Genomic DNA, 20,559 nt, shown 5'->3' with positions numbered 1-20,559 from the left:
CAGCAGGACAGCCAAAACACACCAGCCACACGCAACTTACAGAGATGGTGTGTGTGTGTGTGTGTGTGTGTGTGTGTGTGTGTGTGTGTGTGTGTGTGTGTGTGTGTGTGTGTGTGTGTGTGTGTTAGGGTCCCTCAGGTGCACAGACACAGCTGAGGCAAGACAATCTGTCATGAGCAATATCAATCCTCATTATTCTCTACTTTTCCCCATCTATTTCTCTTGTCTATATATGTGTGTGTGTGTATTTCCTCCATCTCTCTGTCTATATGTGTTTGTGTGTGTTTCTCCATCTCTGTCTATATGTGGGTGTGTGTGTGTGTCCTCCACCTGTGTGTGTGTGTGTGTGTGTGTGTGTGTGTGTGTGTGTGTGTGTGTGTGTTTCCTCCATCTCTGTCTATATGTGTGTGTGTGTGTTTCTCCATCTCTGTCTACGTGTGTGTGTGTGTGTGTGTGTGTGTGTGTGTGTGTGTGTGTGTGTGTGTGTGTGTGTCATCCATCTCTCTGTCTATATGTGTTTGTGTGTGTCCTCCATCTTGCTGTCTATGTGTGTGTGTGCGTGTGTGTGTGTTTCTCCATCTCTGTCTATAAAAATGTGTGTGTGTGTGTGCGTGTTTTGTCCATCTGTGTGTGTGTTTGTGTTTCCTCCATCTCACTGTCTATATGTGTGTGTGTGTGTGTGTGTGTGTGTGTGCGCGCGCGCGCGCATGCGTGTGTGTGTGTGTGTGCGTGTGTGTGTCCTCCACAACAGGAGAGCGGTGCGAGCTGTCGTCCCGCTCCGGCCGCTGTGCGCCTGGCGTCTGTAAGAACGGGGGGACCTGCGTGAACCTGCTGGTGGGCGGGTTCAGGTGCGAGTGCCCGGTGGGCGGCTACGAGAAGCCCTACTGCCAGATGACCACCCGAAACTTCCCCCCGCACTCCTTCCTCACCTTCAAGGGCCTCCGCCAGCGCTTCCACTTCACCCTCTCGCTCTCGTAAGTACAGCGGTCCACCGCGTGACGGGAGCCCACCTGCAGCACACACTCCCGACCGCCCATGCTGCTGACCCCCCCCCCCCCCACACACACACACACAACGTTATGATCTGATTCGCTCGTTACTCCCTGCCCACCCCCGACACCCCACTTTAGCACGCACAACAGCTTTTACCCTCAGCCGAGGGCGAAGCGAAGCGCGGCTCAGCTGCCCCCTCACATTTCAGGTAAGTGCAGTGGCCTTGGGTAGCGGTAATGGAATCACTTCACCGCCTTTCTAGTTTTTGGTGGTGCTTCTCTTTCAGCAGATTGTGATATCTGAGTATAAACACAGAGAAGTGCTGCAGAAGTGCGCGGCCACCATGACGCACGGCCGTGAAGTGCATTAGCAAACGCTTAGAAGAAGACGCGTGCTCACCCCGCGTGCCGCAGGACTTACTCATGTTTTTGGAGCGGAGCCTTGCACAGCGGACTGCGTTAATCCCAGACCCGAGAGTCTGGTCGTGTTACAGTCAGTGGCGCTGGTCACTTGGAGCTGGGACTCGAGGCCTGGCCTATTTCCACATTGTCTCCCTCATCAGGGTGAAGCCCGGGGTACGTTGTGTGTGTGTGTGTGTGTGTTTTTGCGTGTTTCGGTCTGTGTTTATATGGAAGTGGGAACTTTCAGGAATCAGGAACACTATTTATCGTTTGCCCCAGCCCACAGCAGTGCGACACAAAGACAAACTAACACATATCCAAAAACTACAAGAACACATATATACAAACTAGCACATATATACAAACTAACACATATATATACAAACTAACACACATATACAAACTAACACATACGTATATCCAAACTAACACACATATACAAACTAACTCATATATCCAAACTAACACACATATACAAACTAACACATATATCCAAACGAACACACATATACAAACTAACACATATTTACAAACTAACACATATATACAAACTAACACACATATACAAACTAACACATATATCCAAACGAACACACATATACAAACTAACACATATATACAAACTAACACATATATACAAACTAACACACATATACAAACTAACACACATATACAAACTAACACATATATCCAAACGAACACACATATACAAACTAACACATATATACAAACTAACACACATATACAAACTAACACACATATACAAACTAACACATATATACAAACTAACACACATATACAAACTAACACACATATACAAACTAACACATATATACAAACTAACACATATATCCAAACTAACACACATATACAAACTAACACATATATCCAAACTAACAAATATAAACAAACTAACACATATATACAAACTAACACATATATACAACCTTAACAACAACAAAAATCATTGTCCAGGGAACGAACGCCAGCCAGGATGACTGTCAGGGCTGCCGGTCTGCATGGGCTAGCAGTTAGCTTAGCCTGCCCCGCTTCCGCTTCCTGTCAGACCGCCCTCGGTGTTACCTCCTCGGTTGCAGCTCCAGGCAGGGCCGTGGCCCCTTGGCCCACAGGACACAGCAGACCAAGCTCCCTCAGTCGATCCAGCGCCAGCTCTCCCAGCCATCAAACGAAGACACAACTTAAACACAGATGTGGACAAAGACACTGTATGGATGGTACTGGTTGAGGCTGCCGCAAATGTGAATTCGTGCCGCCATCTTCCCACACCGGAAGCGGGTATCCACATTTCATCCACATTCCCTCTGTCAGCAGAACGTTCTTGGCCTACATAGGTGGGGGGGGGGGGATATATGCAGCCACACACAGTTATTTCCCATCAGTGCGAGGAGCCATGCAGAGGTAGGGCACGTTTTGCATAAGCTGTAAACCTGCACCAGGCGTAGGTTGACCTGTTGGAGGTGAATATGGAGGGGGAGGTGCTGAGAGGCAAAGCAGAGGAGCTGTGCGTACTGCTCACATGCCAGCGCAGCGGGGCGTCTATGTAAATCAGATTCCACCAAGGGCAGGAGGAAATATGCCACGGGATGAAATGTGAGCAGAAATGAAAGAAGCCCCTTCTGTTTGATATCCGTCACAACAAAGGAGGTATCACAGAGAATATGTCCCTCCATTCCGCCTCTCTTTATTGTCAGTACATGTCACCTTAGACATGCTCGGCGGGGCTGACAGTAATACTTGTCGGTGGTGAAAATGATACGCCCTCGTGAGTTTTATGGATGTGGCCTTTTCTTTACACGAGACTCAGGTGGCAGTCTTTTTTGACGGAGAACTGCTCAGACCAGTTTTGTTTTTGTTTTTTTAAAGCCCCGGCCTCTGTTTCAGCGAGGGGTCCGGGAGCTGTGAAGTGTGTAAAAGGTGCCGATACTGAAACGTTACCCGAGCCAGGGCTGATCAGGTTTCTGCCATAAGGAGCCGCAGAAGAGGTTCGGGATGTGGGTGTTGTTTACTGCACCTCAGAGGAAGGCAGCTCGTTATCCTGCATGGCGGGACGTGTCAGCAGCCTGCCACAACAGCCTGCAAGCATGAGTGGGAGGACTCGAGTAGGTCTTGCCAGTTGCATCTCTCATGATATTGATGATATTCATGTCAGGTTCAGGGTCTTCTTTAATTTATTGGTCCCCAGCATTCCGGTTCCCCGTATTCAATACAATTGCCTCGATATTTAGGTCACGAGCTACCAAAGCAGTCTGTAAACAACACCCACCGTGCTGCCGTCTTGCCTCATGCTGCTGGAGAACCTCTTGTCGGTGCATATTTACACTTCCTATGACTCCAGCATCAAGTCCATTACCATCCGCTCTCAAACACCGAGCTGGAAAGCAATAAAAAATATTGTCATAAAAGTAATTACTAATCTAATTTTTTTATTTATTATTTAGAAATTAGTTAGCATTTAATTAATTAATTAATTAATTAAAATATTTTAAAATGTTATTATTTATTCATTATTTAAATATTATTATTTAAATATTATCATTTATTATTATTTAAATTGTATTTATTATTTTTCTACTTATTTATTTATTTAATCAATTGAATTATTTTTAAATAATATTTAAAAAATATATATTGTCATAAAAATGTGTCTAAAAAATATGACACAAAATGCTTAGCCTATTTTTTTTTCATATGTTTAACAAATGACTTCAAATCGAGAAAACGTGCTGTTTGTATCGGTATTTTGCACGATGCTGCAGTGTGCGAGTCCGGGCGGATCAGAAGTCCATATCAGCCAGCGGTTGAGCTTCTCTTCCCCCCTCAGCAGCGTACAGTATATACAGTGTCTGCATTGCACCATGTTGCGTGACATGACACTGTGTCTACATAAGGCCAGACTGGTTGTTATTCTTACTGATGGGTGCCTAATGTGACATGCAGTGATGCCAATGAAGCCGTAGTTTAGTTCCGGCTGATTACTCTCATGGCTCACAGGGCTCAGGGGGAATGCGGAGAGGCTTTTTAAATCAATACATCAAAGTCTAGACGGCCAAGCAAGAGCCGGCTCGAAATATAACCATCTTGCACCGTTTTATTTTCGTTCAATCGGATTTTTTCGACGCCTCTGAGGGCTTTGTCTGTGTTTTGTCTCCGCTATTATTACCAGCCGGAGTTTCAGCGTGGGTGTTTTTTTATTCCCTCTTCCTCCCTTGCGAGGTCATGATTACCATTTTTCTCAGTAAGCAGGTCAGCAGTGCCGTGCCTCGTGGCCATGCTCCAGCTCAGGAATACTGCACAAGCCGACTTACTTACCATGCACCCACCCACACCCCCCCCCAAGCCCGCGGGGCAGATGAAAGAAAGAGGGGGAAAAATATGCAATCTTCTCTGGAAGCATTGAAATATACGTTGGTTTGTGACCCGTGACCTCCTTCTAAAAACGGACCATTCTGATAACAGCAGTCTGACTGATCATAATGGTGTTCACATGTAGGCCTGCTTTCTATCCAGTCCAGCTCAAAGAAGCTGAGCTGATGGAGTTGATCATTAACTATGGATGTGCCCCAAATGCATGTTTTCTTTCAACTGTTGGCTGGACTGGTATCATTTTGAATCAAATTGTTTTAAGATGCCAGTTCATTTGGAATTAGAGTTATTCAGCTCTACTACTGGTGATCATCAGGCTGCATGTCAAGTAGGGGGGGGGTGTAAGAAAATATCAATACACTCGAGTATCGCGATATTATCGTCTGTGATACTGTATCGATTCTCAAAACCGCTGTATCGATTTTTAATTGTTTACGTGTAAAGGTTCGTGACAAACATTTTGTGTTGTGTGTAAACCCCATGACCGCTGGGGTTGACTCTTCCACTACGACGTAAGCTGAGACAGGAAGTAGCACGAGCGCAAAGAACGCAGGCCTATGAAATCGCAATACATCGCCTTTCTTACAGTATCGCGATATATCGAATCCTAACCACCCTGTATCGTGATACGTATCGTACCGCCAGATTCTCGACAGCACACAGCCCCCAATGTCGGTGTTGTTTGTCGGTGACTATCTTAGTAGGCTATGAACACCATCAGCTCAACACATGACTTGCCTCTCAACTCCCGAGGAGGGCAGCTCTGTCTGTCCACAGACATCTGGAAATGGGTAGATCTTACTTTTTCCGTCCCTGGCCACTTTTTCACATTATCTCACGAGGGCAGTTGTGTAGACAATCTCCACCCACCAGCTTGAATCCCAGGTGGAGGGGGAAGCTGCGGGAAGCGGGGCGCTGTTGTTGGAAGTGCGGAGGTGCCAGTGTGTTCAGACTTGTTAAACTGTGCATTAATATGCAGCCAACAGACACCCAGCTGGCCCCGGGCGCTCCTCTCTCATCCTCAGACGTATATATTTAAATGGGGGAGTTGGGGTTCTGTGTACAGCCTGGGCTGCTGTCTTTGTCCTCCTTTACGAGGGAAATGCAGATGTTTACTCCTGAACTGCATCTCCGCGTCATGCATCTGCTTACTTGCAGTAATGTGATGGGTTTTCCCCATCTCTCCGATTTGATCTTGCCCTAGTTTTCTGTCTGTCTGTTTTTTTTTGTGTTTTTTTTTTTTCTTCGCTTTCTAAATCTAATCTAAATGCGCTGCTATTCAGGGCGTACAGTTTCTGGACCGTGTCGCTGGCGGTCATTTCTCTGCAGACGGGCTGCTGTCTCGCAGGGCTTCTCCCCGGCTCGGGCCGTGCTCGTGATTAACCCTGTTATATGTGCAGCGGTGTGTGTAACATCTCGGGCTTGTTAGGTCTGGCCTTCTCTGTCCACATTGGTGACTCACGTGGACCACAACAGAAATCCACACTGCAGCAAGCAAAACACGCTGATTGTGTTTCTCTTTGGTGTCGTCGTGGTACGTGTAGAACACGATAAACTACTTACTGTACTGTCTTGTTTTTGTGGTTATTTTTGCTGCCGTTTTCTCTTAACATGGGATGCGGACATGCTGAGTACATGGGCTTGTTTACAGTTCACAAGGATGAACAAAGACTTCGACATTAATGGACCTTCATGAGATGAATATTCTGTTTGAAAGGTGAAGTTGTGATGCGGAATGTCTGTGAATGTTCTCATTCATCCAGGTCATGGTTATCGAAAGGAGCTTAATCGAGGGCAGCTGGACTTGGTGTATATCCATAAAGATGTTTTGCCTCTCATCCAAGAGGCTTCCTCAGTTCGTGCCTTTCTGACCAGACCAAGCTAGTCTGACTGGCTGGTGATGAGACTCAGAATGTATCCTCTTTGGAGTCGTTGTCAGAGCTATAGATGTCCATGGCTCTTTGTGTCCCGATGTTGGTGATGATGGTGATGCAGAATGTGACCTATGGTGTTTGTGATGGTCTTTAAGTTAGACAGACTGGTCACAAAGCAAATAATATGTGTATTTTGTCTATATACACCAAGAAATTATGAACTTAGCATGTGTCAAACTAGTAAGTTCAGTGCCCCCCCCCTTTTTCTCTCCCCAATTATATCCGGCCAATTACCCCACTCTTCCGAGCCGTCCCGGTCACTGCTCCACCCCCTTTGCCGATCCGGGGAGGGCTGCAGACTACCACATGCCTCCTCCCATACATGTGGAGTCGCCAGCCGCTCCTTTTCACCTGACAGTGAGGAGTTTCATCAGGGGAACGTAGCACGTGGGAGGATCACGCTGTTCCCCCCAGTTCCCCCTCCCCCCTGAACAGGTGCCCTGACCGACCAGAGGAGGCGCTAGTGCAGTGACCAGGACACATACCCACATCCGGCTTCCCACCTGCAAACATGGCCAATTGTGTCTGTAGGGAGGCCCGACCAAGCCGGAGGTGACACGGGGATTCGAACCGGCAATCCTCGTGTTGGTAGTCAACGGAATAGATCGCTACGCTACCAGTGTTATTTTGTTTGGCATTTTCCGCCTTTATTTAGCACGGTGGCGCAGTGGTTAGCGCGGTTTCCTCAGAGCAAGAAGGTCCTCGGTTCGAATCCCTGGGTTGTCCAACCTTGGGGGTCGTCCTGGGTCGTCCTCTGTGTGTAGTTTGCATGTTCTCCCCATGTCTGCGTGGGTTTCTTCCGGGGGCTCCAGTTTCCTCCCACAGTCCAAAGACATGTAGTTCAGGTGAATCGGTCGTACTGAATTGTCCTTAGGTTTGAATGTGCCGGTCCTGTAATGGCCTGGCAGCCTGTCCAGGGTGTCTCCCCACCTTCCGCCCAATGACTGCTGGGATAGGCTCCAGCATTCCCGCAACACTGAATTCGGATAAGAGGTTTTGATAATGGATGGACTTTCCGCCTTTATTAGATAGTGATAGTAGAGAGAGACAGGAAAGGCAGGAGAGAGAGAGAGAAAGAGAGAGAGAGAGAGCGAGCGAGGGGGGGTGGGGGGAGACATGCAGCGAAGGGCCCAGGCTGGGTTCAACCCCAGGCCGCTGTGGTAAGGACTCAGCCTTATGTGGCACCACTCTACCAGGTGAGCCACCAGAGGCCCGGGGTGCCCCAAATTCACTGTATTTTGCTTGTCGCTCAGCTTGCAGGTACGTCCTTCGTGACAGCCGCCGTGCTACAGAATATAACTTTTTCTTTTTTTTTTTCCAGATTTGCTACCAAAGAGCCTAATGGATTGTTACTCTACAATGGCCGCTTCAACGAAAAGCACGATTTCATTGCGATGGAGATCATCAATGAGCAGGTCCAGCTCACCTTCTCTGCAGGTATTGAAAATAACAATACACCACTTCTGTGTTTTCTTTTTCCTCTTTGAGGATGCAAATGAGCGTCTTATTTAGCATGTTGTGACCTTTGACTGCTTTCGATGTGTCCCAGGTGAGACCAAGACTACAGTGTCACCTTACATCCTCGGAGGTGTCAGTGACGGGCAGTGGCATGTGGTCCAGGTCCACTACTACAACAAGGTATGAATGAGTGGAAGAATATGCTTTGGTTGGTCTGCAGGGCAGGATTTATGGCTAATAGCTCGGCGAGGCCAGTCTAGGATTCCGTACGGGCCAATTTCTGGCCCGCATCCCCATCTTCATTTATTCTTGTTTCTTGATTATTATTTTGTAAGCAAGGGCAGTAGAGAGCATATCTGGTCTGACCGAACAAAAGCTTTGTTTTAGATATGGTCATGTACACGAGGGAGCCGCTGATTCAACCAGATACCATCGGAAGGAAAATTGTGATTGGTCCATTTGCCGTTCCGTTATATGAACCCACTGTTTGCCAAGACGTATTAGTCCAAGTTTATAACGATGAGCTGGAAATTATTACTGTTATTTCAGTGAATAAAAATAATGAAAAAATATTTACTAGGAGTACAAAAAATCTTTCGATAGGGGCGTCCGGGTAGCGTAGCGGTCGATTCCGATGCCTACCAACACAGGGATCACCGGATCGAATCCCCGTGTTACCTCCGGCTTGGTCGGGCGGCCCTGCAGACACAATTGGCCGTGTCTGCGGGCAGGAAGCCAGATGTGGGGGTTGTCCTGGTCGCTGCAGTAGCGCCTCCTCTGGTCGGTTTGAGGCGCCTGTTTGGGAGGGGGGACTGGGGGGAATAGCGTGATCCTCCCACGCGCTACGTCCCCCGGGCGAAACTCCTCACTGTCAGGTGAAAAGAAGCGGCTGGCGACTCCACATGTATCAGAGGAGACGTGGTAGTCTGCAGCCCTCTCCGGATCGGCAGAGGGGTAATATGCCAGGGTAATTGTCCGGGTACAATTGGAGAGAAAAGGGGGGGGGGATTCTTTCAATATTTCTTCTTGGGTATTCACTGAATATCTTGAAGGTCCAGAAGGTTCCCCTCTGGCCACGTCATGCCGATGTCAACTTCGGGTGTGACAACAGCATGTTAGATCTAGTCGCTAAATACATCTGGAATGAAATCAGGTCACGGTCTTGATTCATTATGGAGACCTGATTGCGGTTGCATACATACAGTAGTTGCTGTGGTGACGGTTGTCAGGTTTGTGTCGTCTCCAACACAAACTGATGATTGTCCTGAGATGAAACGCTGGTGCTAAATGTGAACCCACTCTGGGGGTAGAATAATGTTAGCTGTGCAAGTTTTTTCCCTTTGTGTTTGCTTTTTTTCCCCCCCGTTCAGAACTGCTGCTGTGTCACTATAAAGAATTAGCGTTGACAGGCTGATGATCTGGATCACTGCCAGCTAGCCAGCCAGCCAGAGAGAAAGAAAGAGGGGATGGGGGGCGTGGGGGTGGGGTGAGGGGGTCTGAGTTGGGGAGGGATTGGGAGCCAGAGCAAGAAAAATATCGAAGAATAAAACTCTGTGGGGAATATTTTCACAGACATCGCCTCGTATAGGACCCGATAGGACAAGTTTCTTTCCAAAGGGGCTTCACAACTTTTTGCATCAATCAGTTGGGGGGGGGGTGTATGGGACCCTTGCTTCCCCATCTCACCCTGGCCCTCTCAATAGTTTCCCACTCCCTCCCCCCAGGCCAACTCACAGGATGTTACATTTTACTCTATTGAGGAAGTCACTTTGCATCATAAAGATGTTGCCAGGCAACTGCCCCAGTGTGGATATTCTATTCAGTGTCTATGATAACACGGCCATGTCAGATTCCAGCGAGCAGAAGCCCATCTCGTGGGCTTTTGAACAAAACCCTGGTTCCTCGCCAAGATGGACATTATACTCTCATTAATCACTCTCGTACAAACCCTGAAGTCCAATGAATCTCTGATTCAGTTGTTTTTGCTTTGACTTGGCAGATTTACATGTGCATTTAAACGTTTTACATTAGGAATGATCAGTAAATCCCTTCAGGCTCAGTGCGGTGTGTCCACAGAACTTTTTTATCTTTTTTTTTTTTACCTTCATTTGAAATTTGCTGTTGATGTGTTAATACACAACAATGTGTGGTCTATGAATAATACTGCACGCATAGCAGAGACCTACAGAGGATTCAGGACAGGGTCCAGCCCTGGGATGATGCAGTCAGTATGCTAGTTGAACTAATCCTCCCAGTCCTAAGTCCTCGGCCTCGGCAGTAGAGGACTGTTGGTCCAGATCCTGTGAGCCACTGAGGTAGAAAGATGGCTCCTCCCTGTTGAGGTATCCCACAGTGGCCTGGTCTGGCCTGTCCCTGTCCACAGGGGGGTGGGGCAAGCTGGAGTTGGGGGGGGGGCATTTTAGATTGAAATGTGCCTTTCAGGGGAGTGGAGACTGTGGAGAATGGCAATGACCGCTGCCTTTGTGTTGGGGTCTGCTTCCTTTGGGACCATGGGCAGTGAATGATGCGGCCCCGGGGAAGGTGCCCCTCTTTCTGTTCCCGGGCGAGGAGAGAAAAGCCGAGCAGGAGAGGACCAAATGGAGGGAAAAGAAAAGCAGAGGAGAAGTATTGACTCCGGCTTTGAACGGTGGACACTGCGCTTCGGGGCCAGCCCCTCCGGTTGCTATGGTTTTTCAGTCAATCTCAAATCCCATATTTGCATTGTCTGTAGCCGTGCTCTTCCCGTGGACCCCTGCCACAGAGGGTGACCGGGAACTCATATTCCCATAATCCCCTGCTGCCGCGGCTGAGAACAGTGTTTAATGTTGTCCTGAGCAAATATGTACGTACCAATCAGCCTTGACAGCGCGAGGCTTTGTACGCCGGACGGGCTGGCTCACAGACATCAGCAGTCATTATAGGGAAGTCAACAGCCGTGACTGATGGAGGCTGTCGCTGAGAAAGCCAGGGGCCCCCAGGAGCCACGGCTCACAGCGCAGGTCAGTGAAAGGACCATCAGATCTGGGCCACAGTCTGTTTTGGACTCTTGATAGCAGAAAGGAAAGCGTGGTAAAGACCGTGTCGGGGAATTTCATCTGTAAGAAATCCAACAGACGATTTCAAACCGCCTGTTTACTTGGTCCCTCACCCGCACATTTGCGACAAATTTGTCCACCTTGACCTCAGACGCCATGTACTGAAAAACCTTCTAAACCCATTTTCGGACGTCCGGGTAGCATGGCGGTCTATTCCGTTGCCTACCAACACGAGGATCGCCGGTTTGAATCCCCGTGTTACCTCCGGCTTGGTCGGGCGTCCCTACAGACACAACTGGCCGTGTCTGCGGGTGGGAAGCCGGACGAGGGTATGCTGGACATAATGTTAATATCCAGAGATATCGCTAAAAGGGTGGGTACCTCAGCATCCGGCTAGCGTTAGCGGCCTATCAACACGGGGATCGCTGGTTCGAATCCCCGTGTTACCTCCGGCTTGGTCGGGCGTCCCTACAGACACAATTGGCCGTGTCTGCAGGTGGGAAGCCGGATGTGGGTATGTGGTCTGGTCGCTGCACTAGCGCCTCCTCTGGTTGGTTGGAGTGCCTGTTGGTGGGGGAGGGGGAACTGGGGGGAATAGCGTGATCCTCCCATGCGCTACGTCCCCCTGGTGAAACTCCTCACTGTCAGGTGAAAAGAAGCGGCCGGCGACTCCACATGTATGGGAGGAGGCATGTGGTAGTCTGCAGCCCTCCCCGGATCGGCAGATGGGGTGGAGCAGCAACTGGGATGGCTCGGAAGAGTGGGATAATTGGCCAAGTACAATTGGAAGAAAAATGGGTGGGGGGGGGGGGGACCCACTTTCATACACCCAACATTTTATGAGGCAGCCTGAGGAACTCTTCACTCGAGTAGCGAAACACTACCATGGGGTGAGGAGGAAGAGGTCCGGGCCTCTTCGACCGCAAGCCAGAGAATGAATGGAGGTGCTAAATGTCCTAGCTGCTCCTCAATTAAGCAGCAGAATTCATGGCCAACTGAGCTATAATCTAATTTACAGAATGAATGCCATTAGAAAACCACATGGGAGAGGTTAAGCCGTGTCAGTTGGCCCTGTTCAGTGCTGTGGCGGGACTTTACTTTTCACCGCCTGTGCTGCACTTGCTTAGACCAATACACCCGCAGTGTCGGCTTGTGAGTAAGAAATAAAACCCTACATCCCATTCGGCTGGGTCTTTTCTCGGAGACGCTAATTGTAGGGGATCAGACGGTCACGGCGGGGCAGTCATAACAGACGAGCGGTCAGGAAGCGACTCGTGAGGCTCATGCAGCCATTAGATTTGTCTTTTTGAAGCGCACTAAAATAACGGGACAATGAATCCTTAAACCTTGCGTGCACCCCCTGCTATCAGCGGTAGGCCCGTCCAAGCCGAGCTCTCGCATCACCCCTGCACCACGGATATGCTAACTCCAGCTAAGCCCTGTTTGACCCGTGCGGGGACCGGGGGCCCGTCCGTGGCGTGCAGGCCTCAGCGAGGGTGGTCGGCGCGCTCACCGCAGTGGCCGCAGTGCAGCGCGACACCAGCCTGAACCTGTATTTAGGGTTAATATGAGCTCTGTGTGACCTCAGAGGAAGGGCCCCGTTTCGAAAAGAGGCCGCGACCTTTATTGACGGGATCATCATTCTCAGACCCCCGCCCCTCCGCCCCTCCCTTTGTTGCTCCCACCATTGATTTCTCAGACAATGAAAAAGATCCTCTGTGGGCAAGACCGCTGCAGGGAGCAGCCCCCCCCCCCCCCCGTGTGTGTCTGAGTGTACGCGAGAGTGTGTACGTGCACATGACTAGCTCTGTGTGTGTTTGTGTGTGTGTGTGTGTGTGTGTGTGTCAGTGTGCGCACACATGACTTGGTTTGTGTGTGTGTGTGAGATAGATCTTTAAAGCAACCCTTTTTTCTGTCTTATAGTCTTAACATTTTGTGTCGTTTCACTGAGGAAAAAAAGGTAAAAATACCTGTGTGTGTCAGAAATAGTAACATGGAAGAGTGTTGTGATGCTGCTGAGTGTGACTCCTCCACACACAGTCTTTTTGAGAGAGCTCAGATAAACCACCATCATGACATGTCTTCTCTTATCTGTCCGTCTAAGCCTTGCTATTTTTACTGCGACTGCTGTGCTGCGCTGTTCTGTCTTCATCTGCGTGGTTGGGGATGGAGGGAGGGTCATATCTGTAAAAGCCAGCTCTATATCTGTAAAAACCAGCCTCATATCTGTAAAAACCAGCCTCATATCTGTAAAAAACAGCTTTATAACTGTAAAAACCAGCTTTTTATCTGTAAAAACCAGATCTATATCTGTAAAAACCAGCTCTATATCTGTAAAAACTAACTTTATAGCTGTAAAACCAGCTCTATATCTGTAAAAACCAGCTCTATATCTGTAAAAAAACAACTTTATAGCTGTAAAACCAGCTCTATATCTGGAAAAATCAGCTCTATATCTGTAAAACCCAGCTCTATATCTATAAAAACCAGCTCTATATCTGTAAAAACCAGCTCTATATCTGTAAAACCAGCTCTATATCTGTAAAAACCAGCTCTATATCTGCAAAAACCAGCTTTATAACTGTAAAACCAGCTCTATATCTGTAAAAACCAGCTCTATATCTGCAAAAACCAGCTTTATAACTGTAAAACCAGCTCTATATCTGTAAAAACCAGCTATATATCTGTAAAAATACAGCTCTATATCTGCAAAAACCAGCTCTATATCTGTAAAACCAGCTCTATAGCTGTAAAACCAGCTCTATTTCTGTAAAAACCAGCTCTATATCTGCAAAAACCAGCTTTATAACTGTAAAACCAGCGCTATATCTGTAAAAACCAGCTCTATATCTGTAAAAACCAGCTTTATAACTGTAAAATAAGCTCCATAGCTGTAAAACCAGCTCTATATCTGTAAAACCAGCTCTATATCTGTAAAAACCAGCTCTATATCTGTAAAAACCAGCTCTATATCTATAAATCCAGGGATTTTTGGATCAGTAGTGTAACTTCACTGTCATTATATTGTGGAGGATGACAGAAAGGAGACGAGACCGCTTCTCCTTTTGACCACACAGCCGTGGGGTCATTTATTTCCTCCAACTCTTTAAGTGAACAGTTTACTGTATCAAAATCTAAGCCTCGTGTGTACCCACAATCCTGTCTGCTAACCCCTGAACCCATTGTCTTAAAGGGACCATCACTGGTCCGCAAGGCGGATATGTAACCGACAAGTAGATCACTACAATATAGTACATTTAATGCATTTGTGGAAAAAAGCTATTTATGTCAATTGTAATAACATTAATAATAATCATCTGAATGTTGTTTCATATGGTGGGGGCTGTTCTTGAGCTAATTGTTTTTCAATTTGACTTTTTACATATGATTTAAAATGACTGAAAGCACATTTTTATTCCACTTAAAGGTGAACGACACCAGTTTGGGATGATTTTTGATGACAATGAGGTTCAGAATTGTGTCGTTCCTTTAGCAAAATATTGTAGCGACCGGGGGGGGGGGGGGCACGGTGGTTAGCACAATTGCTTCACAGCAAGAAGGTCCTGGGTTCGAGCCCTGAGGTAGTCCAACCTTGGGGGTTGTCCCGCATCGTCCTCTGTGTGGAGTTTGCATGTGCTCCCCGTGTCTGCGTTGGTTTCCTCCGAGGGCTCCAGTTTCCTCCCACCAGTCCAAAGACATGTAGGTCAGGTGAATCGGCCGTACTACATTGTCCCTAGGTGTGTGTGTGTGTCGGCCCTGTGATGGCCTGGCAGCCTGTCCAGGGTGTCTCCCCGCCTGCCGCCCAATGACTGCTGGGATAGGCCCCAGCGTCCCTGCGACCCTGAGCGCAGGATAAGCGGTTTGGATAATGGGTGAAATGTACATGTGTGTTCATGCTGGCTTGTGTGTTTTGTTTCAAATGTGCGTTCTGGATTGAATTCCTCAGCTCCAGATGAACCAGACTGTATAGATATCTATGGGTCATCGTCAGCTTTTAAGCCATGTGTGTGAGCTAAACATTAAGAAATCATCTAGGGGCGTCTGGGTGACGTGGCGGTCTATTCCGTTGCCTACCAACATGGGGATTGCTGGTTCGAATCCCCGTGTTACCTCCGGCTTGGTCGGGCGTCCCTACAGACACAATTTGCCGTGTCTGCGGATGGGAAGCCGGATGTGGGTATGTGTGTCCTGGTCACTGCACTAGCGCCCACTCTGGTCGGTCGGGGTGCCTGTTCGGGGGAGGGGGGGAACTGGGGGGGGGGGGGGAGTAGCGTGATCCTCCCATGCGCTATGTCCCCCCGGTGAAACTCCTCACTGTCAGGTGAAAAGAAGCGGCTGGCGACTCCATGTGTATGGGAGGAGGCATGTGGTAGTCTGCAGCCCTCCCCGGATCGACAGAGGGGGTGGAGCAGTGACCGGGACGGCTCGGAAGAATGGGGTAATTGGCTGGATACAATTGGGGGGGGGGTCATCTTTTTGTAACATCTATTGTGTCTCTTGGTATTCATGACCCACAGCCAGTCCTGAACCAGGCCGGCCTGCCGCAGGGACCCTCGGACCAGAAGGTGGTGGTGGTCACTGTGGACAGCTGTGACACCTCGGTGGCGCTGAGATTCGGTCACATGATTGGGAACTACACCTGCTCTGCTCAAGGGAGCCAGTCAGGATCCAAAAAGTAGGTTCGGCGAGCAGGTACCGGCGAAATCCTTCTGGATCCCCTTGCTGTAAACTCTGTACGCCGGTTTTGTGTTGACGTTCGTGACATCACTGATCACACCACCGATCACGTCCTCTCATCAGGAGGGGCGGAGTGAGACTCCTTGAAGTGAGCTTTATCTTGTCTCCAGAGTAAACCGAACTTGTTTTCTTCTTCGTTGGGATGTTTATCTTTTACGCCGTTTTCATAACTGGTGAAGAAGAAGAAAACACTGCAAAACTGTCTGTGATGAATTTTTCATGAACCTGCATCAGCGTCCATGGTTTGTTATGGGGGGAGCGGGCTGTAACAGGCACAGCGTGTGCGTGTGTGTGTGTGTGTGTGTGTGTGTGTTGTCAGATCCCTGGACCTGACCGGACCTCTGCTGCTGGGGGGAGTTCCTAAGCTCCCCGAAGACTTCCCCGTCCAGAACCGACAGTTCGTGGGCTGCATGAAGAACTTGCGGGTCGACAACCAGCATGTCGATATGGCCAGCTTCATCGCCAACAATGGCACGTTGCCAGGTGTGTAGCCGCGTGGAGCTGTGTGGCTCCGGAGTCACATGACGTCACCCGTCGCCTTGCCCTCTGCGCTGAGCCGGCGTAGCGCCGTCAGCTGGTGTTCACCGCTGCAGCAGCCGAGTTCTAACAGAGGGGGAGGAAGTGATTATTATCATTTCTGCTGAGAAAAGCAGGGGAGTGGTGTCACCATGACATCGTCGTCACCTCAGCTGATGTGAATAGTTCTTTACCCCCCCCCCCCCGTGTCCTGCTGAAATCTGCAGCCGCGGCAGAATAGTCACCGAGCTGTCGTTTCCTCGTCCTCCCAGGGTGCTCCGCGAAACGCCACTTCTGCAGCAACAGCCCCTGCATGAACGGAGGCACGTGCGTGAACCTGTGGGGCTCCTTCAGCTGTGACTGTCCCCTAGGATATGGAGGGCAGAGCTGTGACAGAGGTAACACACACACACACACACGCACACACAATATGACTGGGGCGGGGTGTCTGGGTAGCGTAGCGGTGTATTCCGTTGCCTACCAACGCGGGGATCACCGGTTCGAATCCTCGTGTTATCTCCGGCTTGGTCAGGTGTCCCATCAAACACAATTGGCCGTGTCTGCAGGTGGGAAGCCGGCTGTGGGTATGTGTCCTGGTCGCTGCACTAGCGCCTTCTCTGGTCGGTTGGGGCGCCTCTTAGGGGGGAGGGGGAACTGGGGGGGGAATAGCGTGATCCTCCCATGCGCTACGTCCCCCTGGTGAAACTCCTCACTGTCAGGTGAAAAGAAGCAGCTGGCGACTCCACATGTATGGGAGGAGGCATGTGGTAGTCTGCAGCCCTCCCCGGATCGGCAGAGGGGGGTGGAGCAGTGACCAGGACGGCTCGGAAAATAGGGTAATTGGCCGGATACAATTGGATACATTGTAATGGGATGGATACTATATCTATATCTATATCTATATATATACATATATCTATATATCTATATCTATCGCTCTCTCTCTCTCTCTCTCTCTCTCTCTCTCTCTCTCTATATATATATATATATATATATATATATATATATATATATATATGGGGCATCGGGGTTGAAGCACGCACACACACACACACACACACACACACACACACACACACACACACACACACGAGATGGGGGTTGGAGGCTGACAAGGCTTTGTTGGTCCCATGACTTTAAAACTGTGGGCTTAGTGTAAAGCCGTCTTCTCGTCCTCGGCATACATGTGGTCTGTGTAAGCCGTGTCTGCTCTGGTGGAGGCGTTGTTTCAGCACCCAGAAGAGGACTAGTGTGTATGAAGCATTATCAGCAGGGCAGGTAATCTGTGAGATAAAGTGCACAGAGAGAGTCAATAGTGCTTCAGCGGCCCTGGTTAGCACCTCAGTTAGCCATGTTTGTCATAAAGCAAATGACTAAACCAGTAAATAAGAGTTATCTGTGGAATGATCAGCATGCATGTACGTAATACCCCGGTGTGTTCACAAGGGGAGGCTTTAATGCCGGGCGCTGTAGCGCTGCACTGTCTCCACAGTACAACAGGACAGCGTTACACTGAGATGTTTTGGACTTTTTCGGCTTTTTAGAAGCAGATGGTCAGGAATCAGACATCAGGAACATTTATTTGTCATTTCATTCCAAGCACCTGCGCACATGAAGTTAAAATATCCTTGCCCCCAGCAGTGTGACACAGACAGAAACACGTGTCCAAACTACAAGAACAACAAAAACACATGCTACGGTCTCGTCAGATCCAACTATGGCCGGACTCGATGAAGCAGCAATCATTGGCAACGCTGTCTTCGGGAGGGGGGCGGAGTCGGCTTGTGTTCGTCATGTGAATGCGTCTCTGTGTGTGTCGGAAAAACAGTGGTTCGGCTTGGATTCGCCTTGTCACGAAAGTGGGGAGGCGCTTTCCTTCGAGACTGCCGGCCGGAGAGATGCAGTTGGCGAACGCATGCAATACGAGGGTGGGTGTTTGAATTAAAATAGGGATCAATTGGCCACTAAATTGGGAGAAAAAAGGGAAAAATCAGAAATAAATTTATAAAAAAAGAAAAAACACATGCTATATCCAACATATCAAAACACATTTCACCGTCCAAGAGGCTGAATGCCCACGATGACTGTCAGGGCTGCCGGTCTGCATGGGCTAGCAGTTAGCTTAGCCTGCCCCGCTTCCACGTCCTGTCAGACCGCCCTCGGTGCTTCCTCCTCGGGCACAGCTCCAGGCAGGGCCGTGGTCCCTGGGCCCACAGGACGCGGCAGACCAGGCTCTCCCGACCAATCCGGCGCCACCTCTCCCAGCCATCAAACGAAGACACAAACTTAGACGTGGACAAAGACCCTGCATGGACGGTACCGGGTGAGGCCGCTGCAAACATCGATTCGCGCCACCATCTTCCCACGCCGGAAGTTTTGGTATTTTCTTTTCTGTGTTCTCTAGTGTGTCTCGTTTCCTTATCCTACGCGACACAGTTGTTTCTCCTGCTGACTTACAGGTTCGATCCAGCTGAGGGGGAAGATAAGCAAGAAAAAGGAGGCCAGTCATGTAAACTGAAGGGGTTCAAAGTGAAACCATCAGTCGGTTGCTTTGCAGCAGAGTAGTCAGTAAGGAGAAGGGGGTGGGGGTAGAAGGTAACACGGGTGGAAGGAGAAAGGAAAGCCTGGGAACCAGGAATAGCATCTGCCGTAAAATCGTTCATCTGAACATAAGAGGACGGGGGGGCGGGAAGGGGAGAGGGAAAGTGGAGCAGGAACGCACAATGCAGCATGCTGCCATGTCACTGATCTCCAATTCACATTTAATGAGCTTTGATAGCATGACTATATAACATCGACCACAAGGAGGACCTACTCCAGGTTGAACACATCCACTAAGGGCACCTCACAGCGTCCAACAGTTTCTACCTGTTGGGTTTGTAAAGTGGCTGTGTGTGGGGAGATGTGGTGCACGCGCTCCTGTCCTCTGATCCGAGCGGCCGTGCAGCCAGTCTACCTGCCGCCCGTCGCGTGGCCGGGTAAATTCCCGGCACAATTCAGTGTTTTGCCCAACGGGCGGGCTCATTTAGGTCTTCGCCATTCTCCCTCGCCTTGATTGCAAGGAACACTGTGGAGTTAACCACCACAGATTGTTTGGGTCACGCCACCCTCCACCGCAGGCGAGGATGGACGCGGGCGCCAGTAATGATGGATCGTCCCGCTTTGAGCACATCAGAGCAATTTTCGCCAGGGCTGAGGGAGACAGCGGAGCGAGAGACGAGGTGTTCGGCACGCAGCGGAGGCCCTTTCATGTCTCTGTCTCTGACATGGAAACAGAGAGGGAGCTTGTCCGCGGAATCCTACAAGCCGCATACTAACTACTGCGGCTGGGTTCCCCCCGCCTACACGCAGCTAGCCAGCTCGCTTTCACCCGACATCACACGTCCAGTGAAGAAGATGTTGAGGAGGGATGCTGCTAACTGCTGTGCATCACTTCAGACTGCATTAAACATGACCCCGACTACATGGAAGCACAGCCACTTACAATAGCACTCAATGACTACCCTTTGTGTTGTATAAGGAAGGATTAGTGAAGGCCGTAAAGTTCTTTCAGAGTGTACACACATAACACATGTTACTTAACAAATGGAAACTGGCAAAATACAAATGTATGCATACATTTGTATGCAGACGTAATTTTCATGTATGAAGAATATGGGATTTATATATATATATATATATATATATATACACACGCACACACACACACACACACACACACACATATATATATATATATATACACACACACACACACACACACACACATATACATATATACATATATATGGGAGGGGCATCAGGGTGGCGTGGCGGTCTATTCTGTTATTCTGTTCCCTACCAACACGGGGATCGCTGGTTCGAATCCCCGTGTTACCTCCGGCTTGGTCGGGCGTCCCTACAGACACAATTGGCCGTGTCTGCAGGTGGGAAGCCGGATGTGGATATGTGGTCTGGTCGCTGCACTAGCGCCTCCTCTGGTTGGTCGGGGTGCCTGTTGGTGGGGGAGGGGGAACTGGGGGGAATAGCGTGATCCTCCCACGCGCTACGTCCCCCTGGTGAAACTCCTCACTGTCAGGGGAAAAGAAGCGGCTGGCGACT

The 20,559-nt window shown here is 49.2% G+C and overlaps 1 protein-coding gene across 1 annotated transcript in view; it reads left to right on the top strand.

Moving 5' to 3' along the window:
- celsr2 (cadherin, EGF LAG seven-pass G-type receptor 2) overlaps nt 1-20,559 on the top strand; it is a 93,244-nt gene that overhangs the window by 46,449 nt on the left and 26,236 nt on the right. The window contains exons 3-8 of the mRNA XM_056273054.1: nt 752-974; nt 8,034-8,149; nt 8,262-8,350; nt 15,723-15,880; nt 16,262-16,425; nt 16,731-16,856. Coding sequence (XP_056129029.1) covers nt 752-974; nt 8,034-8,149; nt 8,262-8,350; nt 15,723-15,880; nt 16,262-16,425; nt 16,731-16,856 — 876 coding nt within the window. The remainder of the gene's footprint in view (nt 1-751; nt 975-8,033; nt 8,150-8,261; nt 8,351-15,722; nt 15,881-16,261; nt 16,426-16,730; nt 16,857-20,559) is intronic.

The sequence above is a fragment of the Lampris incognitus genome, chromosome 2 (assembly GCF_029633865.1).
Source record: "Lampris incognitus isolate fLamInc1 chromosome 2, fLamInc1.hap2, whole genome shotgun sequence".
NCBI lineage: Eukaryota > Metazoa > Chordata > Actinopteri > Lampriformes > Lampridae > Lampris > Lampris incognitus.
Note: the sequence above shows the minus strand (reverse complement) of the source record. Positions and strands in the feature narration are given on the sequence as shown.